Below are 22,399 nucleotides of genomic sequence, written 5' to 3' on the forward strand. Positions count from 1 at the left end.
TCCTACAGCTATCTGTGATTTCCCTACATATGTGCTCCTCCAATTCCCTCTGACTATTGGGGGACCTATAGTATAATCCCATCAAAGTGATCACCCCTTTCTTATTTCTAAGTTCTGCCCATATGTCCTCGCTGGACGTTCCCCCGGGATATCCTCTCTAAGTACTGCCGTGATGTCCTCCCTAATCAATAGTGCAACTCCCCCTCCTTTCTTACCTCTGCCTCTCTCATGCCAGAAGCATCGGTACCCCGGAACATTGAGCTGCCAGTCCTGCCCATCCCTCAACCACGTTTCCGTAATAGCTATAATATCACAATCCCATGTACCGATCCATGCTCTGAGTTCATCTGTTTTACCTGTAAGGCTTCTTGCATTAAAGTAAATGCAGTTTAGCCTACCAGACCTTCCACGCTCCCTGTCCTGCCCCTGCCCGGCCTGCCTACTGGACTTGCTTTAACCTCTACATTTGCCTCAACTATCTCATCGGAGAGACTACTACTTTGGGTCCCACCCCTCTGCAAGGCTAATTTAAACCCTCCTGAGTAGTACTCGCAAACCTCCCCGCAAGGATATTGGTCCCCTTCCAGTTCAGATGCAACCCGTCTTTGAAAAAAATTATGACCGTGGCATCTACAGTTCCCTCACCTAGTTCTTCGATTGCTCTGGGGTGGAAACCATTAGGTCCTGGAGATTTGTCTATTTTAAAGTCCCATTATTTGCAGAATTGCCATTTTTAAAAAACTTATTAAATCCACTAAGTTTCGCTTTTTTTTTATTCCTTTGTACCGCTGGTATTTAGTCGTCTTCCACCACTGTGAAAACCGGCACATGGTTCTCATTTGACAAATCTACCACTTTCTTCTTATCCACATTCTCCTTTACCACACTCTTTCTCTTAATGTATTAATAAAAATTTTGCTGTTACTTTCCATATCCCTTGCAAGTTTTTTTCATCTTCCCTTTTTGTACCTCATTACTTTTCTTCGGACCCTTTAATATATTCAATAGCTTTCCCAGTCTGCTGGATTTCCACATTTGTAGAAGTCTCTTTTAGCTCAGTGCTGTCTTTTATTTGTCGACCATGGCTGCTTAACAGCACAAATGAGTCTTTGCCTTTAAGGGGTATGTACTGATTTTGTATTGTGCCAAGTACTACTTTGCCCTCAGGCGGGAGGTTACAAGCCTCATGGCAACCATTTTAAGAGTAGTGGAAGAATTTTGAGAGTGGGGAAGGAGTGCTGCTTCTCTGTCCCCTTGCTAGCGATACTGTGGGACCTGGGCTGCTAGAGAGACGAAGGGAAGCAGAATTTCAGCGAGTAAGACAGAGATCCAGGAAATGAAAGCAATCTCATCCATTCACCCTTCTCTTACCCACTATGCAACATAATATGTTGGCAGCAGAAGGGCCAGCAGAGAAGGGATATAGGAACCTTGTCCTGGTGTGATGGGGTTTATCTTTCAATGCATTTTAGCTTGGACAATGATGGTCAGCAAGTTGGATTTGGAGGATGGAAGGTGGGGGAAGAGGGCTGTCTGAAATCCATGGGTTAGGTCGCTGGTGAGGTCCCACCTTCCTATTTCCAAAGCCACTGATTTATACTGAGTGGATGAGTCAAATTCTATTATTATACAGGATTCTGGTATTTCTACTAGTGTCTGGAACTAGCTTCGTGGTTCTTTGTATTTTTCCCTAAAAACATATAAGGAAGAAAGAACTTGCATTTATGTAGCGCCTTCCATATTCTCAGGTTGTCCCTATCACTTCACAGCCAAGTGATAACTTTTGAAGTGATGTTGATTGATGGAGTTTGGCCAGAACTTCAGGAAACACCCTGCTACTCTTTGAATACTACTGGTCAATCTTTAACATCTACCTTAATAGTCAAGCAGAGCCTCAGTTTTAATGTCTCATCCAAAGGTCAACAATTCTTCAATACTGCACTGCGGTGTCAACTTGGATTATGTGCCCAGGCCCTGGAATGGTGTTTGAACCCATAGCCTTCTGACTCTGAGCCAAGAGTCCTACCACTGAGTTGATGGGCTAGCCTCATCCCTATTGTAGCACCCCTGCCACCACCTGACTGTGATCAGATAACTCGGCATAGACCAGGATTGAACTGAGACTTTACTGTCTGCTATACTACAGTAACACACTGGGAGGTACCAGGCAGCTAACGATGGGGCTTCCAAATGGGAAGTTACAGAAGTCATTTCACCATTCTTGATAATATGTTTGACAGTTGATTCATTGTATGGCTATTTGTCGATAATTTGAAACCATAAGCAAAATGATCTCCCCTCACCAAACTTCAGATGTCATTGACATTCAGTATTTTTAAGATGAAACTTCCCAGATGATCCAACTCCATTACACTCTTTGATCCAGGACTAAACTATACTGACCTGGGAATCCACTACCAAATGCATCTTCCCCTGTCAGAATTCCAAAGTGATCGTTCCCTTCGCGACACTCTCATCCACTCCTCCATTAGCCCCACCACCTGGTCCCCTTTGCACGGCACCTTCCCCTGAAATCGCAGGAGGTGTAATACCTGCCCATTTACCTCCTGTCTCCTCACTATCCAAGGCCCCAAACACTCCTTTCAGGTGAAGCAGCGATTTACTTGTACGTCTTTCAATTTAGTTTACTGTATTCGCTGCTCACAGTGTGGTCTCCTCTACATTGGGGATCGCTTTGCGGAACACCTTTGCTCAGTCCGTAAGCGTGACCCCGAGCTTCCGGTTGCTGGCCATTTCAACACCTGCCCCCCCGTCTCCCCCCCCCCCCCCCCCCCCTCTTCCAACCCCACCCCACCCTGCACTCATGTTCACATCTCTGTCCTGGGATCGCTGCAGCGTTCCAGCGAACATCAACGCAAGCCCGAGGAACAGCATCTCATTTGCCGGACTGAACATTGAATTCAATAATTTCAGAGCATGACAGGCCCCTTTTTATGTTTAGTTGTTTTTTATTTTTTATTTAGTTATTTTATTTTAGGTTTTTTAGTGTGTTTAGTTTGTTTCAACTGTGCCTACCCACTGTTTCTGTTTAAAAAATGTTTTTTTAATGTTTGTGCTTGGAGTACTTTGTGCTTTACAGTCTATTCACACCCTCTCTGTACTAAAGCTTTGTCTTTCAGCACACCATTAACATACTGTTTGCCTTTGTTCCATGACCACTTGGTCAGTTATTCTCTGTGACCTTGTCCTATCAACATGCGGCGCAGTGGTTAGCACCGCAGCCTCACAGCTCAAGCAACCTGGGTTCGATTCTGGGTACTGTCTGTGTGGAGTTTGCAAGTTCTCTCTGTGACCGTGTGGGTTTTTGCCGGGTGCTCCGGTTTCCTCCCACAGCCAATGACTTGCAGGTTGATAGGTAAATTGGCCATTATAAATTGCCCCTAGTAGTAGGGGAATTGAGGGAAGGTGGGGATGTGAGAGGGTAATGGGATTAATGTAGGATTAGCATAAATGGGTGGTTGATGGTTGGCACAGACTCGGTGGGCCGAAGGGCCTGTTTCAGTGCTGTATCTCTAAATAGAAAAAATATAAATAAAAACCTCTTATTTGTTATCTCTTGCCCAACCCCCGCTTTACTTAAAATCTTGTTTCTTGTTTTTATTTCAGTTGCCAGTTTGACTCCTATTAGAACATGTGTGATTGTCAGATGAGGACAGGATAGGATCAGACTTGGCTGTGATGACTCTCATGGTCAAAAAGCCTGTTGACCTTAGCTATGCTGGCATACTGGAAAGAATGGGCACTTGAATGATGTGTGGAGGTCTGGCTTCCACTGTGCAGCAGTACTCAGCTGGGGTTCAATGCATTCGGGGGTGGGGGGGACAAAATGTTAGCCAAAAGTTGATGGGGTGGTGGGGGACTAAATTGAGAGTTGGGATTTAAATTTTAAAAATGATCTGTTTGTAGAATCATTTGAGTTTTCAGCCCTGTTTTGGAAGCTGTAGTTACAGCATCATTATTCACATCTCAGCTCTTCTTCCTCCGACTACCAGCAGCACTATTTAATGTTTGTTTACCCTTTAGCTGTCTTGTTAATGTGCAGTTTGATGCACAACTCCACTGCTGCAACTGTGCTGTGTGTGTGATGGTGCTTAGAATTCAGCTCAGAATCTGCATTGCAGAGGTATGAAACAAGCTGTCCAAACTTTGCCTGCTTCTCTGCTTATTTTAACAGGCAAATGATGATGTATTGATTAGCAATAGGAAGAATATTAGGTCCTAAATTGATATCCAGTAGCTCGTGCTTTCTCTCTCTACCTGGCATATGTGTTCCCTCACACGCTTTCTTCCCTTCCATCTAATTCCTTGTGCAATTATTCCTGTTACAGATACAATTTGGTGCAATAAGCAGCTGGTATCAAAATTATTCTTTTAATCTCCTTTCTTAACTATATTGGGAAGGTTTTGAGTGAAACAGTTACAGAGCTCATAGAGAGATACAGCACTGAAACAGGCCCTTCGGCCCATCGAGTCTGTGCCGACCATCAACCACCCATTTATACTAATCCTACATTAATCCCATATTCCCTACCACATCCCCACCATTCCCCTACCACCTACCTACACTAGGGGCAATTTACAATGGCCAATTTACCTATCAACCTGCAAGTCTTTGGCTGTGGGAGGAAACCGGAGCACCCGGCGGAAACCCACGCAGTCACAGGGAGAACTTGCAAACTCCATACAGGCGGTACCCAGACCGACCCTGGGTCACTGGAGCTGTGAGGCTGCGGTGCTAACCACTGCACCACTGTGTCGCCCCAGACGTATTGTGCCTCCCTCTTGGTGAAGACTCATGCTGGGCATTTACCATGCAAGGGGAATTAGATTTGATCGCTTGTCTGTATCCCATCATCATTATCCTCAGCACCCGTGGGTTAGGAAGAGGCAAACTCACCAGAGGTTAGCCAGGTTGGATTTGTGAAAGGTAGACTGCTTGAATAATTTAATGAATGTTTTGATGAAGAAGGTTGATGAAAGGAGTGTAATGGATGTTGTGTATATGGATTTTAAGAAAGTGTTTGACAAAGTAACAAAAAGTGCTGGTGAACAAAATTGAGGTTTATGGAATAGGAGAGTCAATGTCAGCTTGGATAAAAAAATTTGCTTGAGGACAGAAAACAGTGAGTCATGGTAAAAGGTTATTTTTCAGACTGGAGGTTGGTCGACAGTGGAGTTCCCCAAGGGTCAGTTCTAGATCCACTGCTTTTTTGATATATGAATGACACTTGTATCTTGGAATACATAGTAACATTTCAAAATTTGCCAATGATACCAAATTTGGGGGAGTGGCAAACAGTGAGGATGAGACAAACCAGCTGCAACAGGACGTAGATAGGCTAACGGAATGGGCAGACAAGTGGCAAATGGAATTTAATACAGAGAAGTGTGAGGTGATGCCTTTTGGCAGAAGGCATGGGGAACGGTCATACAGACTTACTGGCACAGTTCGAAAGAGTGTGCAGGAACGGAGGAGACCTGAGGTGCATGTGCATAGAACTTTGAAGGTGGCAGGACATATTGAGAGAATGGTTAGCAAAACATATGGGATCTTAGGCTTCATAAGTAGAGGTATTGAGTACAAATCAGGAAGTTATGCTGAATCTTTATAAAGCTCTGGTTAGGCCCCAACTAGAGTATTGTGTCCAGTTCTGATTGCTAGGAAGGATGTGAGGCTCCTTGAGAGGGTGCAGAGGAGGGTTTACAGAATGGTTTCAGGGTTGAGGGATGTTAGGTTGGAGAAGCAGGGGTTGTTCTTCTTTCCTTGGAGCAAAGGAGATTGAGGGCAGACTTGATAGAGGTGTACAAGATTATGACAGGTTTGGATAAAGTTGAGAAAGAAAAACTGTTTCCATTAGTTGATGATACAAGGACTAGGGGACACAGATTTAAGGTCTTGGGCAAGAGATGCAGGGGGCTGCGAGGAACTTGCTGCCCATGAGCATGGTGGAGGCAGAGATGATGATTTCAAAAGGAAATTGGATGGACACTTGACAGCAACAAACTTGCAGGGCGACGGGGATAGAGTGGGAGAATGGGACAGACCAGATTGCTCTACGGAGAGCCAGTCAGACCAAATTTTCAGGAAAAGAGTGGAAAAATCATAGGATAAAGCCTGGTATAGAAGCACATGTAGAAGAACTGTTTACATTCTGCCCTCTCTGAAAAATAAGATGGATAAGGAGATTCATATGGAGAGTTAACAGTTACATCTTGTGTTGCTGTTGTACAGTATCCTCCAATCTTACATCAGTAAATTACTGTTCATGTTGCTTCTTACTGCTAGATGCTATTTGCAGTTTTCTGACATCAGAATTTTTGATTAATGTTGTAATGAAGTGTGACATTCTCAAGTACATCTGCAATATTGTAAGACCGAGCAAAGGAGTAATGCCTTGTGCTTATATTGTTGAAGAACATCTTGAAATTTACTGAAAGTATTCTGCCTCATTACTGTTCCATATCTCGCTGCACAAAGATTTAGTCCATTGGTTTTTCCCCAGTGCAATAAGTGTTTACTTTTCCATCAAGAATCCATTGTTGACGAGAGTGTTTTCAACTCCATCCCACAACATCCATTTAGAGATGAGCTCGGAACTCCGCCAATGCCTCTGGAGGTGATGAAAGCATCGCACAAATGAAGAACAACAAAGCGGCAGGAGGTGATGGAATCCCCGCTGAAATCTTTTAAACATGGAGGAGAAGAACTAACATTACAGCTCCACACCCTCATCCTACAGATCTGGAATGAAGAGGAAGTCCCAAATGATGTCAAGGATGCTATGATTGTGACGATCTTCAAGAAAGGGACCAAATCCAACTGTGGAAATTACAGAGCCATCTCCCTGCTCTCCATTGCAGGAAAGATCATTACAAGAACCCTCCTTAACTGACTCATTACACTTGAAGAGCTTCTTCCCACATTTCAGTGTGGGTTTAGGCCATCAAGGGGCACGGCTGACATGATTTTCACAGCTCGCCAATGTCACAAACAACATCAACTTCTCTACATAGCATTTTTTGACTTGACAAAGGCCTTCGACTCTGTAAATCATGAGGCACTCTGGAAGATTCTGTTGAAGTATACAATCCTCCAAAATTCATCACCATCTTTCGCCTGCTTCACGATATGTGAACGGTGATCCTTAGCAACGGATCCATTACAGATCCCTTTGAGGCTAAGATAGGAGTTAAAACAAGGTTGTGTCATCGCCCTAGCTTTCTTTTTGATCTTAGCAGCCATGCTTCAAAGAAAAAAAGAACAGTACAGCACAGGAACAGGCCATTCGGCCCTCCAAGCCTGCGCCGATCTTGATGCCTGTCTAAACTAAAACCTTCTGCACTTCCGGAGACCGTATCCCTCTATTCCCATCCTATTCACGTATTTGTCAAGATGCCTCGTAAACGTCGCTACCATACCTGCTTCCACCACCTCCCCCAGCAGCAAGTTCCAGGCACTCACCACCCTCTGTGTAAAGAACTTGCTTCGCACATCCCCTCTAAACTTTGCCCCTCACACCTTAAATCTATGTCCCCTAGTAACTGACTCTTCCACCCTGGGAAAAAGCTTCTGACTATCCACTCTGTCCATGCCGCTCATAACTTTGTAAACCTCTATCATGTCGCCCCTCCACCTCCGTCGTTCCAGTGAAAACAATCCGAGTTTATCCAATCTCTCCTCATAGCTAATGCCCTCCAGACCAGGCAACATCTTGGTAAACCTCTTCTGTACTCTCTCCAAAGCCTCCACGTCCTTCTGGTAGTGTGGCAACCAGAATTGTACACTCCGTCTGACTAGAGACGAGCTTGCTACTGGAGCGCAGCTTATTTAATGAATGGACAGTAAACTATTTAATCTCGGGCGACTCCAATCAAAACCTAAGACCACCACGACTTCAGTCATTAAGCTTCCAATACGCTGATGACGCTGCAGTAAGTGCTGTGTTGGCAACAGGTCTTCAGAGAATCGTCGACCTATTTACTGAGACTTATGAGAAGATGGGACTTGCACTGAACATTCGGAAGACCAAAGTCCTCCATCAGCAAGCTCCAAATGCTCACACCCCAGCCCCATTGATTAGGATTCACGATGAGTGACTGGAAAATGTGGAACACTTCCAGTATCTTGGAAGTTATCTTTCACAGAAGGCTGACATTGACAAAGAAATCCAGCATTGCCTGAAATCTGCTAGTGCAGCCTTCGATTACCTGAGGAAGTGAGTGTTTGAAGATTGCGACATCAAAACTGAAACCAAACTCTTGGTCTACCATGTGGTCGTGATCCCTACCTTGCAGTACGGGGCTGAAACACGGACAACGTACAGGAGGCGCCTCAAAGCACTGGAGACGTTGCATCAATGCTGCCTGTGGAAGATCCTACATATCAAGTGGGAGGACAGGTGCACCAACATCAGTGTCCTCTCACAAGCAGGCACCACAAGCATCAAGTCTATGAGTATCCGCTATCAGCTTTATTGGGTTGGTCATATATTCGGATGTCAGATACCAGGCTCCCAAAGCAGTGGTCTTCTCCCAGCTCCGTGAGGGCCGACGCACCAGAGGAGGGCAAAAGAAGCACTTCAAGGATGTGCTGAAAGCCAACTTGAAGAAATGCAACATTGACATCAAATCCTGGGAGACCATTGCCCTGGACCGATCCAGATGGAGGCAGAGTCTGTGGGAAGGATCCCAGCATTTTGAGACCCAACGAGGACAAAAAGAAGATGAAAAGTGAGAACAGCAAAAACAACAAGCCATGACCCAAACTAATAATACACGACCAGACATCCCACATGACAACAAATGCCCTATGTGCCATAAAGTCTGTAGTTCCCGAATTGGCCTCATCAGCCATCTTCAGACTCAAGGAAGACAATCATCCTTGCCTGCAATGGATAGCTAATAATAGTATATGGGTTTACTTTTCTCCCTTAATGCACCTCTTATTAAAGCTGGAGACTCATACTGGGGTCTGTTTACTTGGGTGCTTGTAGCCCTTTGGTAATCAAGCTGTTCCAGTGCAGCTACAACATTGGCATCTATCCGATAATGTGGAAAATTGCCCAGGTAAAGAAGGACAAATTCAACCCAATTAATCACTGCCCTTTTTGTCTCCTCCCAATCATCAGCAAAGAAATGGGAGGAGTCATCAACAATGCTATCTAGCAGCAGTTTCTCACCAATAATCTGCTCACCGATGGTCAGTTTGGGTTCTGCTAGGACCATTCGACTCCAGACGTCATTACAGGACACGAGCTGAATTGGTGGGGTAAGAGTGAGTGCCCTTGACATTGTGGGAGCATTCAACCATGTGCAATACCAAAGAGCCCTTGTAAAAATGGGGACCGGGGGAAGACTGGCTGGAATCATCCCTGGCTCAAAGGAAGTTGGTACTAATTGGAAGTCAATTATCTCATCCCTAGGGCACCGCTGCCAGAGTTCCTCAGGGAGGTGACCTAGGCCCAACTAGCTGCTTCATCAATAAACCTCCTTCCAATTCATCAGATAATGAAGCAGTATGTGTCCACATGCAAACAAGGCTCAGGCTGATAAAAGGCAAGTAACAGTTTTTCCGCACAAGTGCCAGGTAATGACACTGTCCAGTAAGAGAGAGTCTAACCATCTCCCATTGACATTCAATGGCATTACCATCTCTGGATCCCCACCATCAGTATTCTAGGGGTCACCTTTGACCAGAAACTCAACTGGACCAGCCATGTAAATACTGTTGCCACAAGGGTTAGTCAGAGGCTGGGTATTCTCCGCCTAACTCCCAAAACCTCACCATCACCTACAAGATAAAAGTCAGGAGTACGATAAAATGCTCTTTGCTTACCTAGATTTAAGAAGCTGAACACTGTTCTCAGACAAAGCAGGCTGCTTGGCCAGTGCTTCATCCGCCACCTTAAACATTCTGTGTGTACCATCTGTTAATCGTGTATCAATTGTTTGATTATATGCAGTTGGAGGGTGTTAGTTGGGGTTTTACTTGAGCACTTGTAAGAAGATACTGAGATTGGTGGAAGGTTTGAGTGAGGAGCTGCGTGTTTGTAATCCTTTATCCTGTACAATAAACATGAAACTGAGTAAAGATAGGCTCCAGCATTACCCTTCCATAACAAGATTTCTGGAGTTCAACACCATCTACAAGATTCACTGCAACAACTCACCAAGGCTTCTTCCACGGCACCTCCCAAACCCTGGAGCTCCACGATCTTGAAGGACAAGGGCAGCAGATGCATGGGAACGCCATCACCTTCAAGTTACACACCATCCAGACTTGGAAATATATTGCCATTCCTTCATCACCGCTGGCCAAAATCCTAGAACTTCTGCCGTAACAGCTCTGTGGGAGCACCTTTACCACATGGACTGCAGTGGTTCAAGAAGGCGACTTACCACCACCTTCTCAAGGGCAACTGAAGTTGGGCAATTAAATGCAGCTTTTCCAGTGATGCCTAGGTCCCAAGAATAGACAAAAGAAAATGGTCACCTCTCATGTCTGAGCCTTAGTGGGTTATTATAAGCAGACTGTTCAATAGAGGACAGCACAGTCTTGATCAATCCTCTCCTCACTTAACATCCATAAATGTTCATTTCTCAGTAGGGAACTTGCATTAATTATATCTTTCCAGCTGTTCAAAGCGCTTCATATATAATTATTTACTTTGAAGTGCAGCAAGATCCAACACAACAGTGTGTTGGTCAGGGGAAGTATGTTGGTCAGGGCATTGGGATAGCTCCCTTCGTTTCTTTGAATTGGGTCTTTAACATTCATTGGAACAGGCTAACAGGGTTTTAGTCAATTGAAAGGTGTTGTCTCAGGCAGTGCAGCACTCTTTCAGTGCTGCATTAAAGAGTCTCCCTTGATAATATAGAGTGGGGTTCCAACCCACAACCTCTGGGTTGACTTTATTCTCCCCTCCCTAACCTCAGGACACTGAGAGAAGTTGTGTTATCCCATCTGCCACTCTTACTGTGATTATTTAACTCAGCAGATATTGGGATGAAGGTTGGAACCTACCTGGTCTCCAAGTACCACTACCACAAGTGGCAGGTTGGGGGAACCTTCAAATTCTGTTAGGAGTTGCTATTTACTTTGTATTATCATTTCCCATTCCTAACTGTGATTGGGAAGTAAATATTTTACCCATGTGAAGGATGTGTGAAAGAAGCCATTTGGGATACTTTTTATATTTCACCTTCTCGGAAAGGTAGAAATCACTTGCATCAGGATAGCTGAAAGCTGGCACCTCTGATAGTGCAGCATTCCCCCTGTATTCCAGTGGGAGTGTTAGCCTGGATTATGAGCTTACGTTTTGGAAATGGGACTTGAAGCTATGAGCTTTTTACTCAGATCCGAGAAGACTGTCCACTGAGCCACGCCTAACAGCAGGGAGACAGAGTCAGTGCATCGATGAGGACTCTGCTTAGATTGACTGAAGTGCTTTTACTTTCCTATAGTGCAGTTGACTGCTGACCTGCAGATCTCGCTCTGACATCTCCTGCATATAAATGAACGACTTCCACAGAGCCAGTGGCAGAACCCACAGGTCGTCCAATCTGCTTTTGGGACAGTTGACCTTCTGTCGCAGCCTGTTCAACATACTGACATCTTTGCGTCATGGTACAAAATGTAACTATCACACAAGTGTGTGTCAACATGGGTCAGATCTCTTGGTGAGACTGCTGCATGTAACTGATGATTCCAGGCCCTACCCACTGAATCATTCCTACAGCCTGTAGGGAGACCGCAACAAGGTGGCAATATAAATGCAGCAAATATAGACAGAAGTCACTGCCCTTAGACTGCAACAACAACTTATATTTATATAACGCCTTTAACGTAACAAAACATCCCAAAACGCTTCACAAGAGCATTATAAAACAAAATATGACACCGAGCCACATAAGGAGAAATTAGATCAGATAACCAAAAACTTGGTCAAAGAGGTAGGCTTAAAGGAGGAAAGTGAGGTAGATAGTCAGACAGGTTTAGGGAGGGAATTCCTGAGCTTAGGTCCAAGGCAACAGAAGGTGTGGCCATCCAGGCTGGAGCAATTAAAATCAGGGATACTCGACGCTGGAATTAGAGGACTGCAGATATCTTGGAAGGTTGTGGGGCTGGAGGAGATGACAAAAGATAGGGAGGGCCGAGGCCATAGAGCGATTTGAAAACAAGGATGAGAATTAGATCAGCGAGCAATGGGGTGATAGATGAATGGGATTTGATGTGAGTTGAGACACAGGCAGCAGAGTTTTGGATGACCTCAACTTTACAGAGAGTAGAATGTGGGAGACCAGCCAGGAGTGCATTAGAATGGTCAAGTCTAGAGATAACAAAGGCATGAATGAAGGTTTCAGCAGCAGATCAGCTGAAACGGAGCAAAGTCACGTGACGTTACGAAAGTTGAAACAGGCGATCTTAGTGGTGGCACGAATATGAGGTCAGAAGATCATCTCGGGGTCAAGTATGACACCAAGATTGCGAGTAGACTGGCTTAGTTTCAGACTGTTGCCAGGGAGAGGGTTGGAGTCAGTAGCTGGGGAACAGAGTTTGGAGTGGGGACCGAAAAAAATGGCTTCAGTCTTCCCAATATTTAATTGGAGGAAATTTCTGCTCATCCAGTACTGGATGTCAGATAAGCAGTCTGATAATTCAGCGACATTGGAGGAGTTGAGGGAGGTGATGGTGAGGTAGAGGTGGGTGTTGTCAGCATACATGTGAAAACTAGAGCTATGCTGTTGGATGATATTACTGAGGGGAAACTTGTAGATGAGAAATAGGGGGCCAAGGATAGAACCTTAGATGATATCAGTGGTAATGGTGCAGGAGCAGAGGCCATTGCAAGTGATTCTCTGACTACAATTAGATAAGAATGGAACCATATGAGTGCAGTCTCACCCAGTGGACGGGTGTTGGAGGAGGATGGTGTGGTTAATCATGTCAAAAGCTGCAGATAGGTTGAGAAGAACAAGGAGGGAAAGTTTACCTTTGTCTCATCACATAGGATGTCATTTGCACTAAACAAAAGTTGTTTGACGATAAGGAACTGACTGTGCGATGACCAAAGAACAGTACAGCACAGGAACAGGCCATTCGGCCCTCCAAGCCTGCGCCGATCTTGATGCCTGCCTAAACTAAAACCTTCTGCACTTCCGGGGACTGTATCCCTCTATTCCCATCCTATTCATGTATTTGTCAAGATGCCTCGATAACGTCGCTATCGTACCTGCTTCCACCACCTCCCCCGGCAACAAGTTCCAGGCACTCACCACCCTCTGTGTAAAGAACTTGCCTCGCACATCCCCTCTAAACTTTGCCCCTCGCACCTTAAACCTATGTCCCGTAGTAACTGACTCTTCCACCCTGGGAAAAAGCTTCTGACTATCCACTCTGTCCATGCCGCTCATAACTTTGTAAACCTCTATCATGTCGCCCCTCCACCTCTGTCGTTCCAGTGAAAACAATCAGAGTTTATCCAACCTCTCCTCATAGCTAATGCCCTCCAGACCTGGCAACATCCTGGTAAACCTCTTCTGTACCCTCTCCAAAGCCTCCACGTCCTTCTGGTAGTGTGGCGACCAGAATTACACACAATATTGTAAGTGTGGCCTAACTAAGGTTCTGTACAGCTGCAACATGACTTGCCAATTTTTATACTCTGCCCCGACCGATGAAGGCAAGCATGACTACCTTATCCACCTGCGTTGCCACTTTCAGTGACCTGTGGACCTGTACGCTCAGATCTGTCTGCCTGTCAATACTCCAAAGGGTTCTGCCGTATACTTCTCACCTGCATTAGACCCTCCAAAATGCATTACCTCACATTTGTCCGGATTAAACTCCATCTGCCATTTCTCCGCCCAAGTCTCCAACCGATCTATATCCTGCTGTATCCTCTGACAATCCTCATCACTATCTGCAACTCCACCAACCTTTGTGTCGTCCGCAAACTTACTAATCAGACCAGCTACATTTTCCTCCAGATCATTTATATATACTACAAAGAGCAAAGGTCCCAGCACTGATCCCTGCGGAACACCACTAGTCACATCCCTCCATTCAGAAAAGCACCCTTCCACTGCTACCCTCTGTCTTCTATGACAGAGCCAGTTCTGTATCCATCTTGCCAGCTCACCTCTGATCCCATGTGACTTCACCTTTTGTACCAGTCTGCCATGCGGGACCTTGTCAAAGGCTTTACTGAAGTCCATATAGATAACATCCACTGCCCTTCCTTCATCAATCATCTTTGTCACTTCCTCAAAAAACTCAATCAAATTCGTGAGACACGACCTCCCCTTGCTGCCTCTCGCTAATAAGTTCGTTTGTTTCCAAATGGGAGTAAATCCTGTCCTGAAGAATCCTCTCTAATAATTTCCCTACCACTGACGTAGGAACAACATTGGCTATTCTCCAGTCCTCTGAGACCTCACCTGTAGCCAATGAGGATGCACAGATTTCTGTCAAGGCCCCAGCAATTTCTTCCCTTGCCTCCCTCAGTATTCTGGGGTAGATCCCATCAGGCCCTGGGGACTTATCTACCTTAATGCTTTGCAAGACACCCAACACCTCCTCCTTTTTGATAATGAGATGACTGAGACTATCTACACTCCCTTCCCTAGGCTCATCATCCACCAAGTCCTTCTCTTTGGTGAATACTGATGCAAAGTACTCATTTAGTACCTCGCCCATTTCCTCTGGCTCCACACATAGATTCCCTTCTCTGTCCTCGAGTGGGCCAACCCTTTCCATAGTTACCCTCTTGCTCTTTATATACATATAAAAAGCCTTGGGATTTTCCTTAATCCTGTTTGCCAATGACTTTTCATGACCCCTTTTAGCCTTCCTGACTCCTTGCTTAAGTTCCTTCCTACTGTCTTTATATTCCTCAAGGGATTCGTCTGTTCCTAGCCTTCCAGCCCTTACGAATGCTTCCTTTTTCTTTTTGACTAGGCTCACAATATCCCGCGTTATCCAAGGTTCCCAAAAGTGGTTAGCACCGCAGCCTCACAGCTCCAGGGACCCGGGTTCGATTCCGGGTACTGCCTGTGTGGAGTTTGCAAGTTCTCCCTGTGTCTGCGTGGGTTTTCTCCGGGTGCTCCGGTTTCCTCCCACAAGCCAAAAGACTTGCAGGTTGATAGGTAAATTGGCCATTATAAATTGTCACTAGTATAGGTAGGTGGTCGGGAAATATAGGGACAGGTGGGGATGTTTGGTAGGAATATGGGATTAGTGTAGGATTAGTATAAATTCATTCCATCTTCTCTGCCTCCGGAGAATCAGGTGGCAGGACCGTATTTCCAACACAGAAGTCCTCGAAGCGGCTAACATCCCCAGCTTGTACACTGAGTCAGCGGCGCTTGAGATGACTTGGCCATGTGAGCCGCATGGAAGATGGCAGGATCCCCAAAGATACATTGTACAGCGAGCTCGCCACTGGTATCAGACCCACCGGCCGTCCATGTCTCCGCTATAAAGACGTCTGCAAACGTGACATGAAATCCTGTGACATTGATCACAAGTCGTGGGAGTCCGTTGCCAGCGTCCGCCAAAGCTGGCGGGCAGCCATAAAGGCGGGGCTAAAATGTGGCGAGTCAAAGAGACTTAGCAGTTGGCAGGAAAAAAGACAGAGGCGCAAGGGGAGAGCCAACTGTGCAACAGCCCCGACAACCAACTTTTTCTGCAGCACCTGTGGAAGAGCCTGTCACTCTAGAATTGGCCTTTATAGCCACTCCAGGCGCTGCTTCACAAACCACTGACCACCTCCAGGCGCGTATCCATTGTCTCTCGAGATAAGGAGGCCCAAAGAAAGGAAAGAAAGTATAAATGGGTGGTTGATGTTCGGCACAGACTCGGTGGGCCGAAGGGCCTGTTTCAGTGCTGTATCTCTAATCTAATCTAAAACTTGCCAAACCTATCCTTCTTCCTCACAGGAACATGCTGGTGCTGGATTCTAATCAACTGACATTTGAAAAACTCTCACATGTCAGATGTTGATTTACCCAGTTTCTGCCTAATATTGTTATAATTAGCCTTCCCCCAATTTAGCACCTTCACCCGAGGACTACTCTTATCCTTATCCACAAGTACCTTAAAACTTATGGAATTATGGTCACTGTATATAACCAGTGAAAGTGATCAGAGAATCTTTATGCAGAACTTGTATGTAGAAGTTTAGAAGGTGGGATAAAATAGAGAAAGATCTCCCATTTTTATAGCACCTTTCATGAGCTTAGAATGTCCCAAAGCACTTTGCAGCCAATAAAGTACTTCTGAAGTGTAGTCGCTGTTCTGTAGAAACGCGGCAGTCAATTTGTACACCGCAAGCTCCCACACATAGCAATGAGGTAAATGACCAGATAAGCTGTTTTAATGGCATTGGTTGAGGGATAAGTATTGGTCAGGGCAACAGAGAGAACTCCTGTGCTCCCCTTCAAATAGTGCTGTGGGACCTTTTTTATCTTTCTGAGAGGGCAGATAGGGCCCTTCTGACTCAAAAACATAAGGACTACTCACTGAACTAAGGCTGACACTATGGATTGTACATGGCCTGTGGAAGCAAGTTAAATGGGTGGGTGCAGTCAACGATAGGGCAGGATGTGCATGGGCTGTTGGAGGGAATCGAATGGATTGGTAGAGTCAATAATAGATCAGTTGTTCAAATTTTGTGTGTGATTCACAAAAGTTGACATTCCTGGAAACCGCCTACAGCCACATACTCTGAGGGACCCCCGACAGAGACGCTGCCACCCAAATGATAACAAGAGTAATCACTGCAGGGAGCGGAGCCTTTTTGTACTAGTATACAGCAACAGAAATAAGATGAAAATATGCCAACAAATACAGAAATCTGATAATGTGGCTCATGGAGATCCCCACAGAGATATAAAGACCTTAGGGATTGATTGTAACTACTCTATTTTTGGCAGCAGTCTGGGAGAGCCTTTGGACAGAGGTGATTTCCACTCTTCCTGCCACAGATGCCCGACACTCATTGGGACAGAGTTCTCTCCTTTCCTTCCTCATTGTAACATTTCTTCCTTTTCCCACAGATCCGTGTTTATACATCCCAAGGTTTGCACATATGCTGGAGTTTGGGGATAAGAATCATGAGGTTTCTATGACAGCACTCCGTTTATTGCAGAGGATGAAGCGGGACTGGATGCACACTGGCCGGCGGCCGTCCGGACTCTGTGGAGCAGGTACCTTGCCCTCGCCCTCACCCATATCCTTGTCCTCACCTATAGCCTCACCCCCGTCTTCCTCCATCTTCAAATTTATACCAACTCCCTCCTGCAAATCTGACTTGCAAAGCAGACAGGTCATATTAAACTGTCTTAAACCTGTTTAGCCACACTTGGAGTACTGTGCTCAGTTCTGGTCTCCATGTTATAGAAAGGATATAGAGGTATTGGAGAAGGTGCCAAAAAAAGATTCACAAGAATGCTACTGAGAGTTTATTGCTATCGGGGAAGACTGAACAAGCTAGGACTCTTTTCTCAACAAAATATAAGTCTAAGAGGTCTTTTAACATTATGAAACTGTTTCATAGGCTAGACTTGTGTGGGAGTCCAAAACTAGGGCCCATAAATATAAGATAATTACTAATAAACTCAATAGGGAATTCAGGAGAAACCTCTTAACCAGAGTGGTGAGAATGTGGGATTCACTACCACAAGGAGTGATTGAGACGAATAGAGTATATCCATTTTAGGAGAAGCTAGATTTACACATGATGGAGAAAGGAATAGAAGGTTATGCTGATAGGAGTTCAATGAAGAGGGGTATGAGCAAGCTCATGGAGCACAAACTCCAGCATAGACCTGTTGGGCTGAATGGCTTGTTTCTAAGTTTTACATTCTATGTAACTAAGTCTCCCTTCACCTTTAAGAAGGAAGTTTATGGGGAAGGTGCCTGGTTGATGCAGTAAGTTTTATCATTCACCATTGGGACAGGCAGGTTTGAAATCAGGCTTGCCTGCTAAGGCGAAGGTTTCCTCTGTTTGCTGCCTGTAATGAGCCTGGGAAGTTAACAAAACTGGTGCCAAATTGACAGTCTCCCTTCCTCCAGGGTGGCTAGTGTGGGACGTAGCAATTACTGCACTAAAGGGGTGGGGCTGAAATATATTTTTGGAGCAACGTAGAGGGAATTTTGCTCTGTCTTTGGCACTGGCTTTGCATTCTTCCCCTTGTGCACAAATTTCACTTTTGTTAAATGTCTGTAAACAGTAAAGATGTAAAAAAGGTCGTCTTGCTCTTTTAAAAGTCAGAAGTATACGATCACAATGGAAGGTTCAAGCATAATAACTTGAGATAAATTTTCACCAACAATTTGGGACTCTGTACACTCACTCCTCCCAATACAGTGCATTCCTGATCTCTGCTGTGGCTGGTGGTGAGTTGGGGGGAAAGTGGGGCATGTTTCCATCTTAACCTCTCCCAACCCATTCAAAGGGGGAGAGGCAGTCATGAGACAGAGTTGTCCTTGGGCTACAATTATTCACTTCCTAGCAGTGAGATTGGGTTCAGGTAATTTGCCTCCCTACACAGAATAGTTTAAATTATTTAATTCTCCTGCTGCTTTCTAGCTGGGCAAGTGCCAGTTCTCTTGTGCAGCCTCCTTTATAATGCAGAAAGCCAGGATTGAGAGTGGGCACCGAGTTAGTCTTCGGTGTGGGTGGACATTTTATCATTTGGCCTGTGCTGTTTAGGGCTGGAGTGGCTTTGATTTTTTACTGCTTAGCCAGTGGAGATCAGAAATAGCATCAGTTCGTGGTAGATGGGTGACAGGAAGGAGAGAAGAGTAGAGGCGCAGCTGGAGAATGTCCTGTAACCCAGTGGGCTTGCGCTAGTATAGCGTTTTCTTCACCTGAGTGCTGGCCACAAGTCCGGTCAATCTACATGTACTGAAATGTAGCGTGACTCAAGGCTGTCCATCAGTTCCTTTTGCCAAATTGTAAATGTTTGAAACTGTGGAGAGGTTCCAGATTCCACACAGGCTTGGCACTGCTTATTTTTAGGTTATTGTTATGGCTGTTCTCCAGAAGCTGAGCAGGGAAGCAGCACTGCCTGGATGGATGCCTCTCTTTCACGGTGATTGCCTAGAATCTGCTTGGCATCAGCAGTGTGACTGGGAAATGTGTGTGTACCATTTTTCTTGTGTTTATCATACATATGTGAGCATGTGACAGATGATTAAACGGTTTGGAACAAAAGCAGACATTCTGAAGGGAGGCCAGTGGGTCTGCAGTACCCACCCTGCAGGCTCAGCAATGGGTGAGGCCTGGTCCCCAGGATTCTGTGCTTCCTCCACCTCTGATGGCTCAGGGGAAATGTACAATCACTATATGAGAGAACTACTGGCCACAAGGAAGCAAGTTCCATCCCTAGCCTATATTGCATTAGCCGCTAGTAGCTTCATCACAGTTGGATTCAGGGAGGAGAAAAGCCAGCTCAGGATCGCAGTCCTGATCACTCTCAATCTCCTGCTGAAAGTGCATGTGTGATAACCGGATAGGGAATGCGCGCATAATGCCCTCCCTGGCAGTCGAACACTCCCACAGGAAGACTGGCTGCTTGGAGGAGATATTGGAAAGTGACAAGCACTGGTTGAACTATCCCAACCATAACAGCACCATTGAGAGAAGAGGGAGGCAGTAAGGCTCGTTAGTGGCGGCACAGTGCTTTGGAGTCATGGGGCGATAGAGCGTTAGCTTGGCTCACAGTTTTCCTTTGAACTCCTGAACTTGGTGACGCTGTAATGAAGAGGCAGAGCTAATTCTCAATGGGGAGGAGAGAGTGAGAGTTCATTACTTAGACCCACAGATTGCAGTAGGATAAAGTAATAAATACATTTTATGCAGCTGGGGCGGCAGAGTGGCTCAGTGGTTAGCACCGCAGCCTCACAGCTCCAGCAACCCGGGTTCGGTTCTGGGTACTGCCTGTGCGGAGTTTGCAAGTTCTCCCTGTGACCATGTGGGTTTCCGCCGGGTGCTCCGGTTTCCTCCCACAGCAAAAGACTTGCAGGTTGATAGGTAAATTGGCCATTGTAAATTGCCCCTAGTGTAGGTAGGTGGTAGGAGAATGGTGGGGATGTGGTAGGGAATATGGGATTAATGTAGGATTAGTATAAATGGGTGGTTAATGGTCGGCACAGACTCGGTGGGCCAAAGGGCCTGTTTCAGTGCTGTATCTCTATGATGATATAGCTGCTTAGATGTTTGAGTGTTATTTAAATCATTTGAGGTGTCCCGATTGAGCACCATGTTGATGCACCAACGCTCTATACATCTGCAAACATCAAGATTCTAGTTTGTGCCTACAAATTTCAACGTGCTGAGTGTTTAATGTGGCTCGTGCTGTGGCAGAGACCTGGCATTCTTCCCACGTGAAGGGCTGATGGGCAATTCTCTCATCAACTTGAGTGGAAATGCAGAGGCCTGATAAAGTGCTAAATGCCCTGTTCTCCTCTCTCCTGAAGGGGTGAATGGACATTGCCCAGGAGAAAAATATTTCAAAATAACCATTCTGATGTCGAGTAGCATGTTTAATAGGCATGTGTACTCAGGGTTGTGAACTCCCACTTGTTGGAGTGAGACTCACTCAATTTGGTTTTCATTTTAATGTAAATTCCTCCTCTTTTTGAAAAAAGCTCATTGTCATACCTGCAATTGGTCTCCTTGTAATTGTGTTTCTCTTGTGTCTGTGCCTCTGTCTGCATTTGTCTGTGGGTCTGTACGAGGTTTCCCTTCCGGTCTTTGGGGAATGAGTTTTGGCGTTATGTTTTTCCAGCTCTCTTGGTTGCTGCCAGAATGCACGATTTCAGACGGACTGTAAAAGAGGTAATTCGCGTGGTCAAAGTCTGCGAGTCAACTCTCAGGAAAAGGTGAATTTGAATGGTTGATGTATTTTTCATCACATTTTTTTGGTCTTATTTTCTTCTCTCTTCTGTAAGTGTTAACTCTGTCTCCGACAGGTTCCATAGGAGTCAGCTGTCCTCTCGTACTTCACCCATTCTTCATGCAGGCTGTGCAATCATGGAGGGCATCTCACTCGGCTACTTCTGCCCTCCCAATGTATTCACTCACCTCACTCACTCCCTCTTTCTCTCTCTTACTTACTCACACTCACACGCAGACTATTTAACACTCATATAAACACGCTGTCCCATACGCAGCCTCTCTCTCTCTCACGCAGTTATATGCAAGGCCCACTACTGCTAGGTGATTAGAGTGTGGCTCAACATGCTGTTGAGTGGATGGGGTAGATGTTTTTAGATACTATATCATTGGGTAATTTGTCAGAAATGGTGCTGAGGTTTTTTTCCAATGACATGCTCTCCTGATGGGCTAAGCTGATAAATGTGTTACTCAGTGTGGCAATGAGCCAGACAGATCAGGAAGGTCAACTTAACCTCAGTCTGTAATGAGTTAGCTGATCTCAGTCAGTGTAGCAGCAAAGGTATTGGACTCTGGAAGGGAAACTAAGCCGGGATTACTCTTGAAAGTGTATGTCTGTGATGGGTGGTGGTGATGGGGGGCAGGGGGTGGCGTGAAGGAGCGATCAGGCTGGAATGTAATGCATTCATGGTCATATAACCTGACACCTCACTGTCAAGGCTTACAGTTGGGTGTGATACCTGACAATGCAGGAGTTTTTGAAGCTGTACTTCAACAAAGGTCAGTGCCTGGATTCGAAGAGTTAGTCTGTTATTTCGAATGAGCCATCCAGAAATTTCCAAACCGTAAACTAGACACAGAAGATCTGTGCTCTTTTTGTTACCTCTGCTCACTTGTTCCTTTGGTGACATTCTTTGGTTTTTTTAATACATTTTTTTCTGTCTGCAGTAAAGCCATGATTCTCATCCCAGTTCTAGACTTTGCAACATGTAGCCACACCAACCAAGACTATTTCCTCCTGATCTAAACTCAGGCTGAGCAGGGAAATGAAGCCTGTATGTGTAAAGACATTGAGCATAACACAGAAATGAAGAGTGGTTGCATTTATATAGTGCCTTTCACAACCTTGGGATGTGCCAAAGTTTTTTGAAGTGTTTTAAAGGAAGAGGAACTGGGAGTTCTCCCCAGTGTCTTGGCCAACGTTTATCTCTCAGTCAACACCTAAAACAGATCATTTGGTCATTTAAAATAAAAACAGAAAATGCTGGAAATACTTAGCAGGTCTGGCAGCATCTGTGGAGAGAGAATCAGAGTTAACGTTTCAGGTTGATATTTCGTCATTGCCATTTGTGGGAGCTTGCTGCACACAAATGGCTGCTGTTTTTCCTATTACAACAGTGGCTACTACCCTTTTAACAAGTACTTCAACAGCTGTAAAGTTATTGGGACATCATGAAGAGGTGAAAGGTGCCATA

The 22,399-nt window shown here is 45.3% G+C and overlaps 1 protein-coding gene across 4 annotated transcripts in view; it reads left to right on the plus strand.

The window, feature by feature from the left end:
- The window catches only part of LOC137373561 (transcription factor IIIB 90 kDa subunit-like), a 436,816-nt gene that overhangs the window by 203,939 nt on the left and 210,478 nt on the right, over positions 1-22,399 (plus strand). For all 4 annotated transcript variants that reach the window (XM_068038499.1, XM_068038501.1, XM_068038500.1 and 1 more), the window contains 2 exons: positions 17,080-17,229; positions 20,818-20,911. In XM_068038499.1, coding sequence (XP_067894600.1) covers positions 17,080-17,229; positions 20,818-20,911 — 244 coding nt within the window. The remainder of the gene's footprint in view (positions 1-17,079; positions 17,230-20,817; positions 20,912-22,399) is intronic.

The sequence above is a fragment of the Heterodontus francisci genome, chromosome 9 (assembly GCF_036365525.1).
Source record: "Heterodontus francisci isolate sHetFra1 chromosome 9, sHetFra1.hap1, whole genome shotgun sequence".
Taxonomy (NCBI): domain Eukaryota; kingdom Metazoa; phylum Chordata; class Chondrichthyes; order Heterodontiformes; family Heterodontidae; genus Heterodontus; species Heterodontus francisci.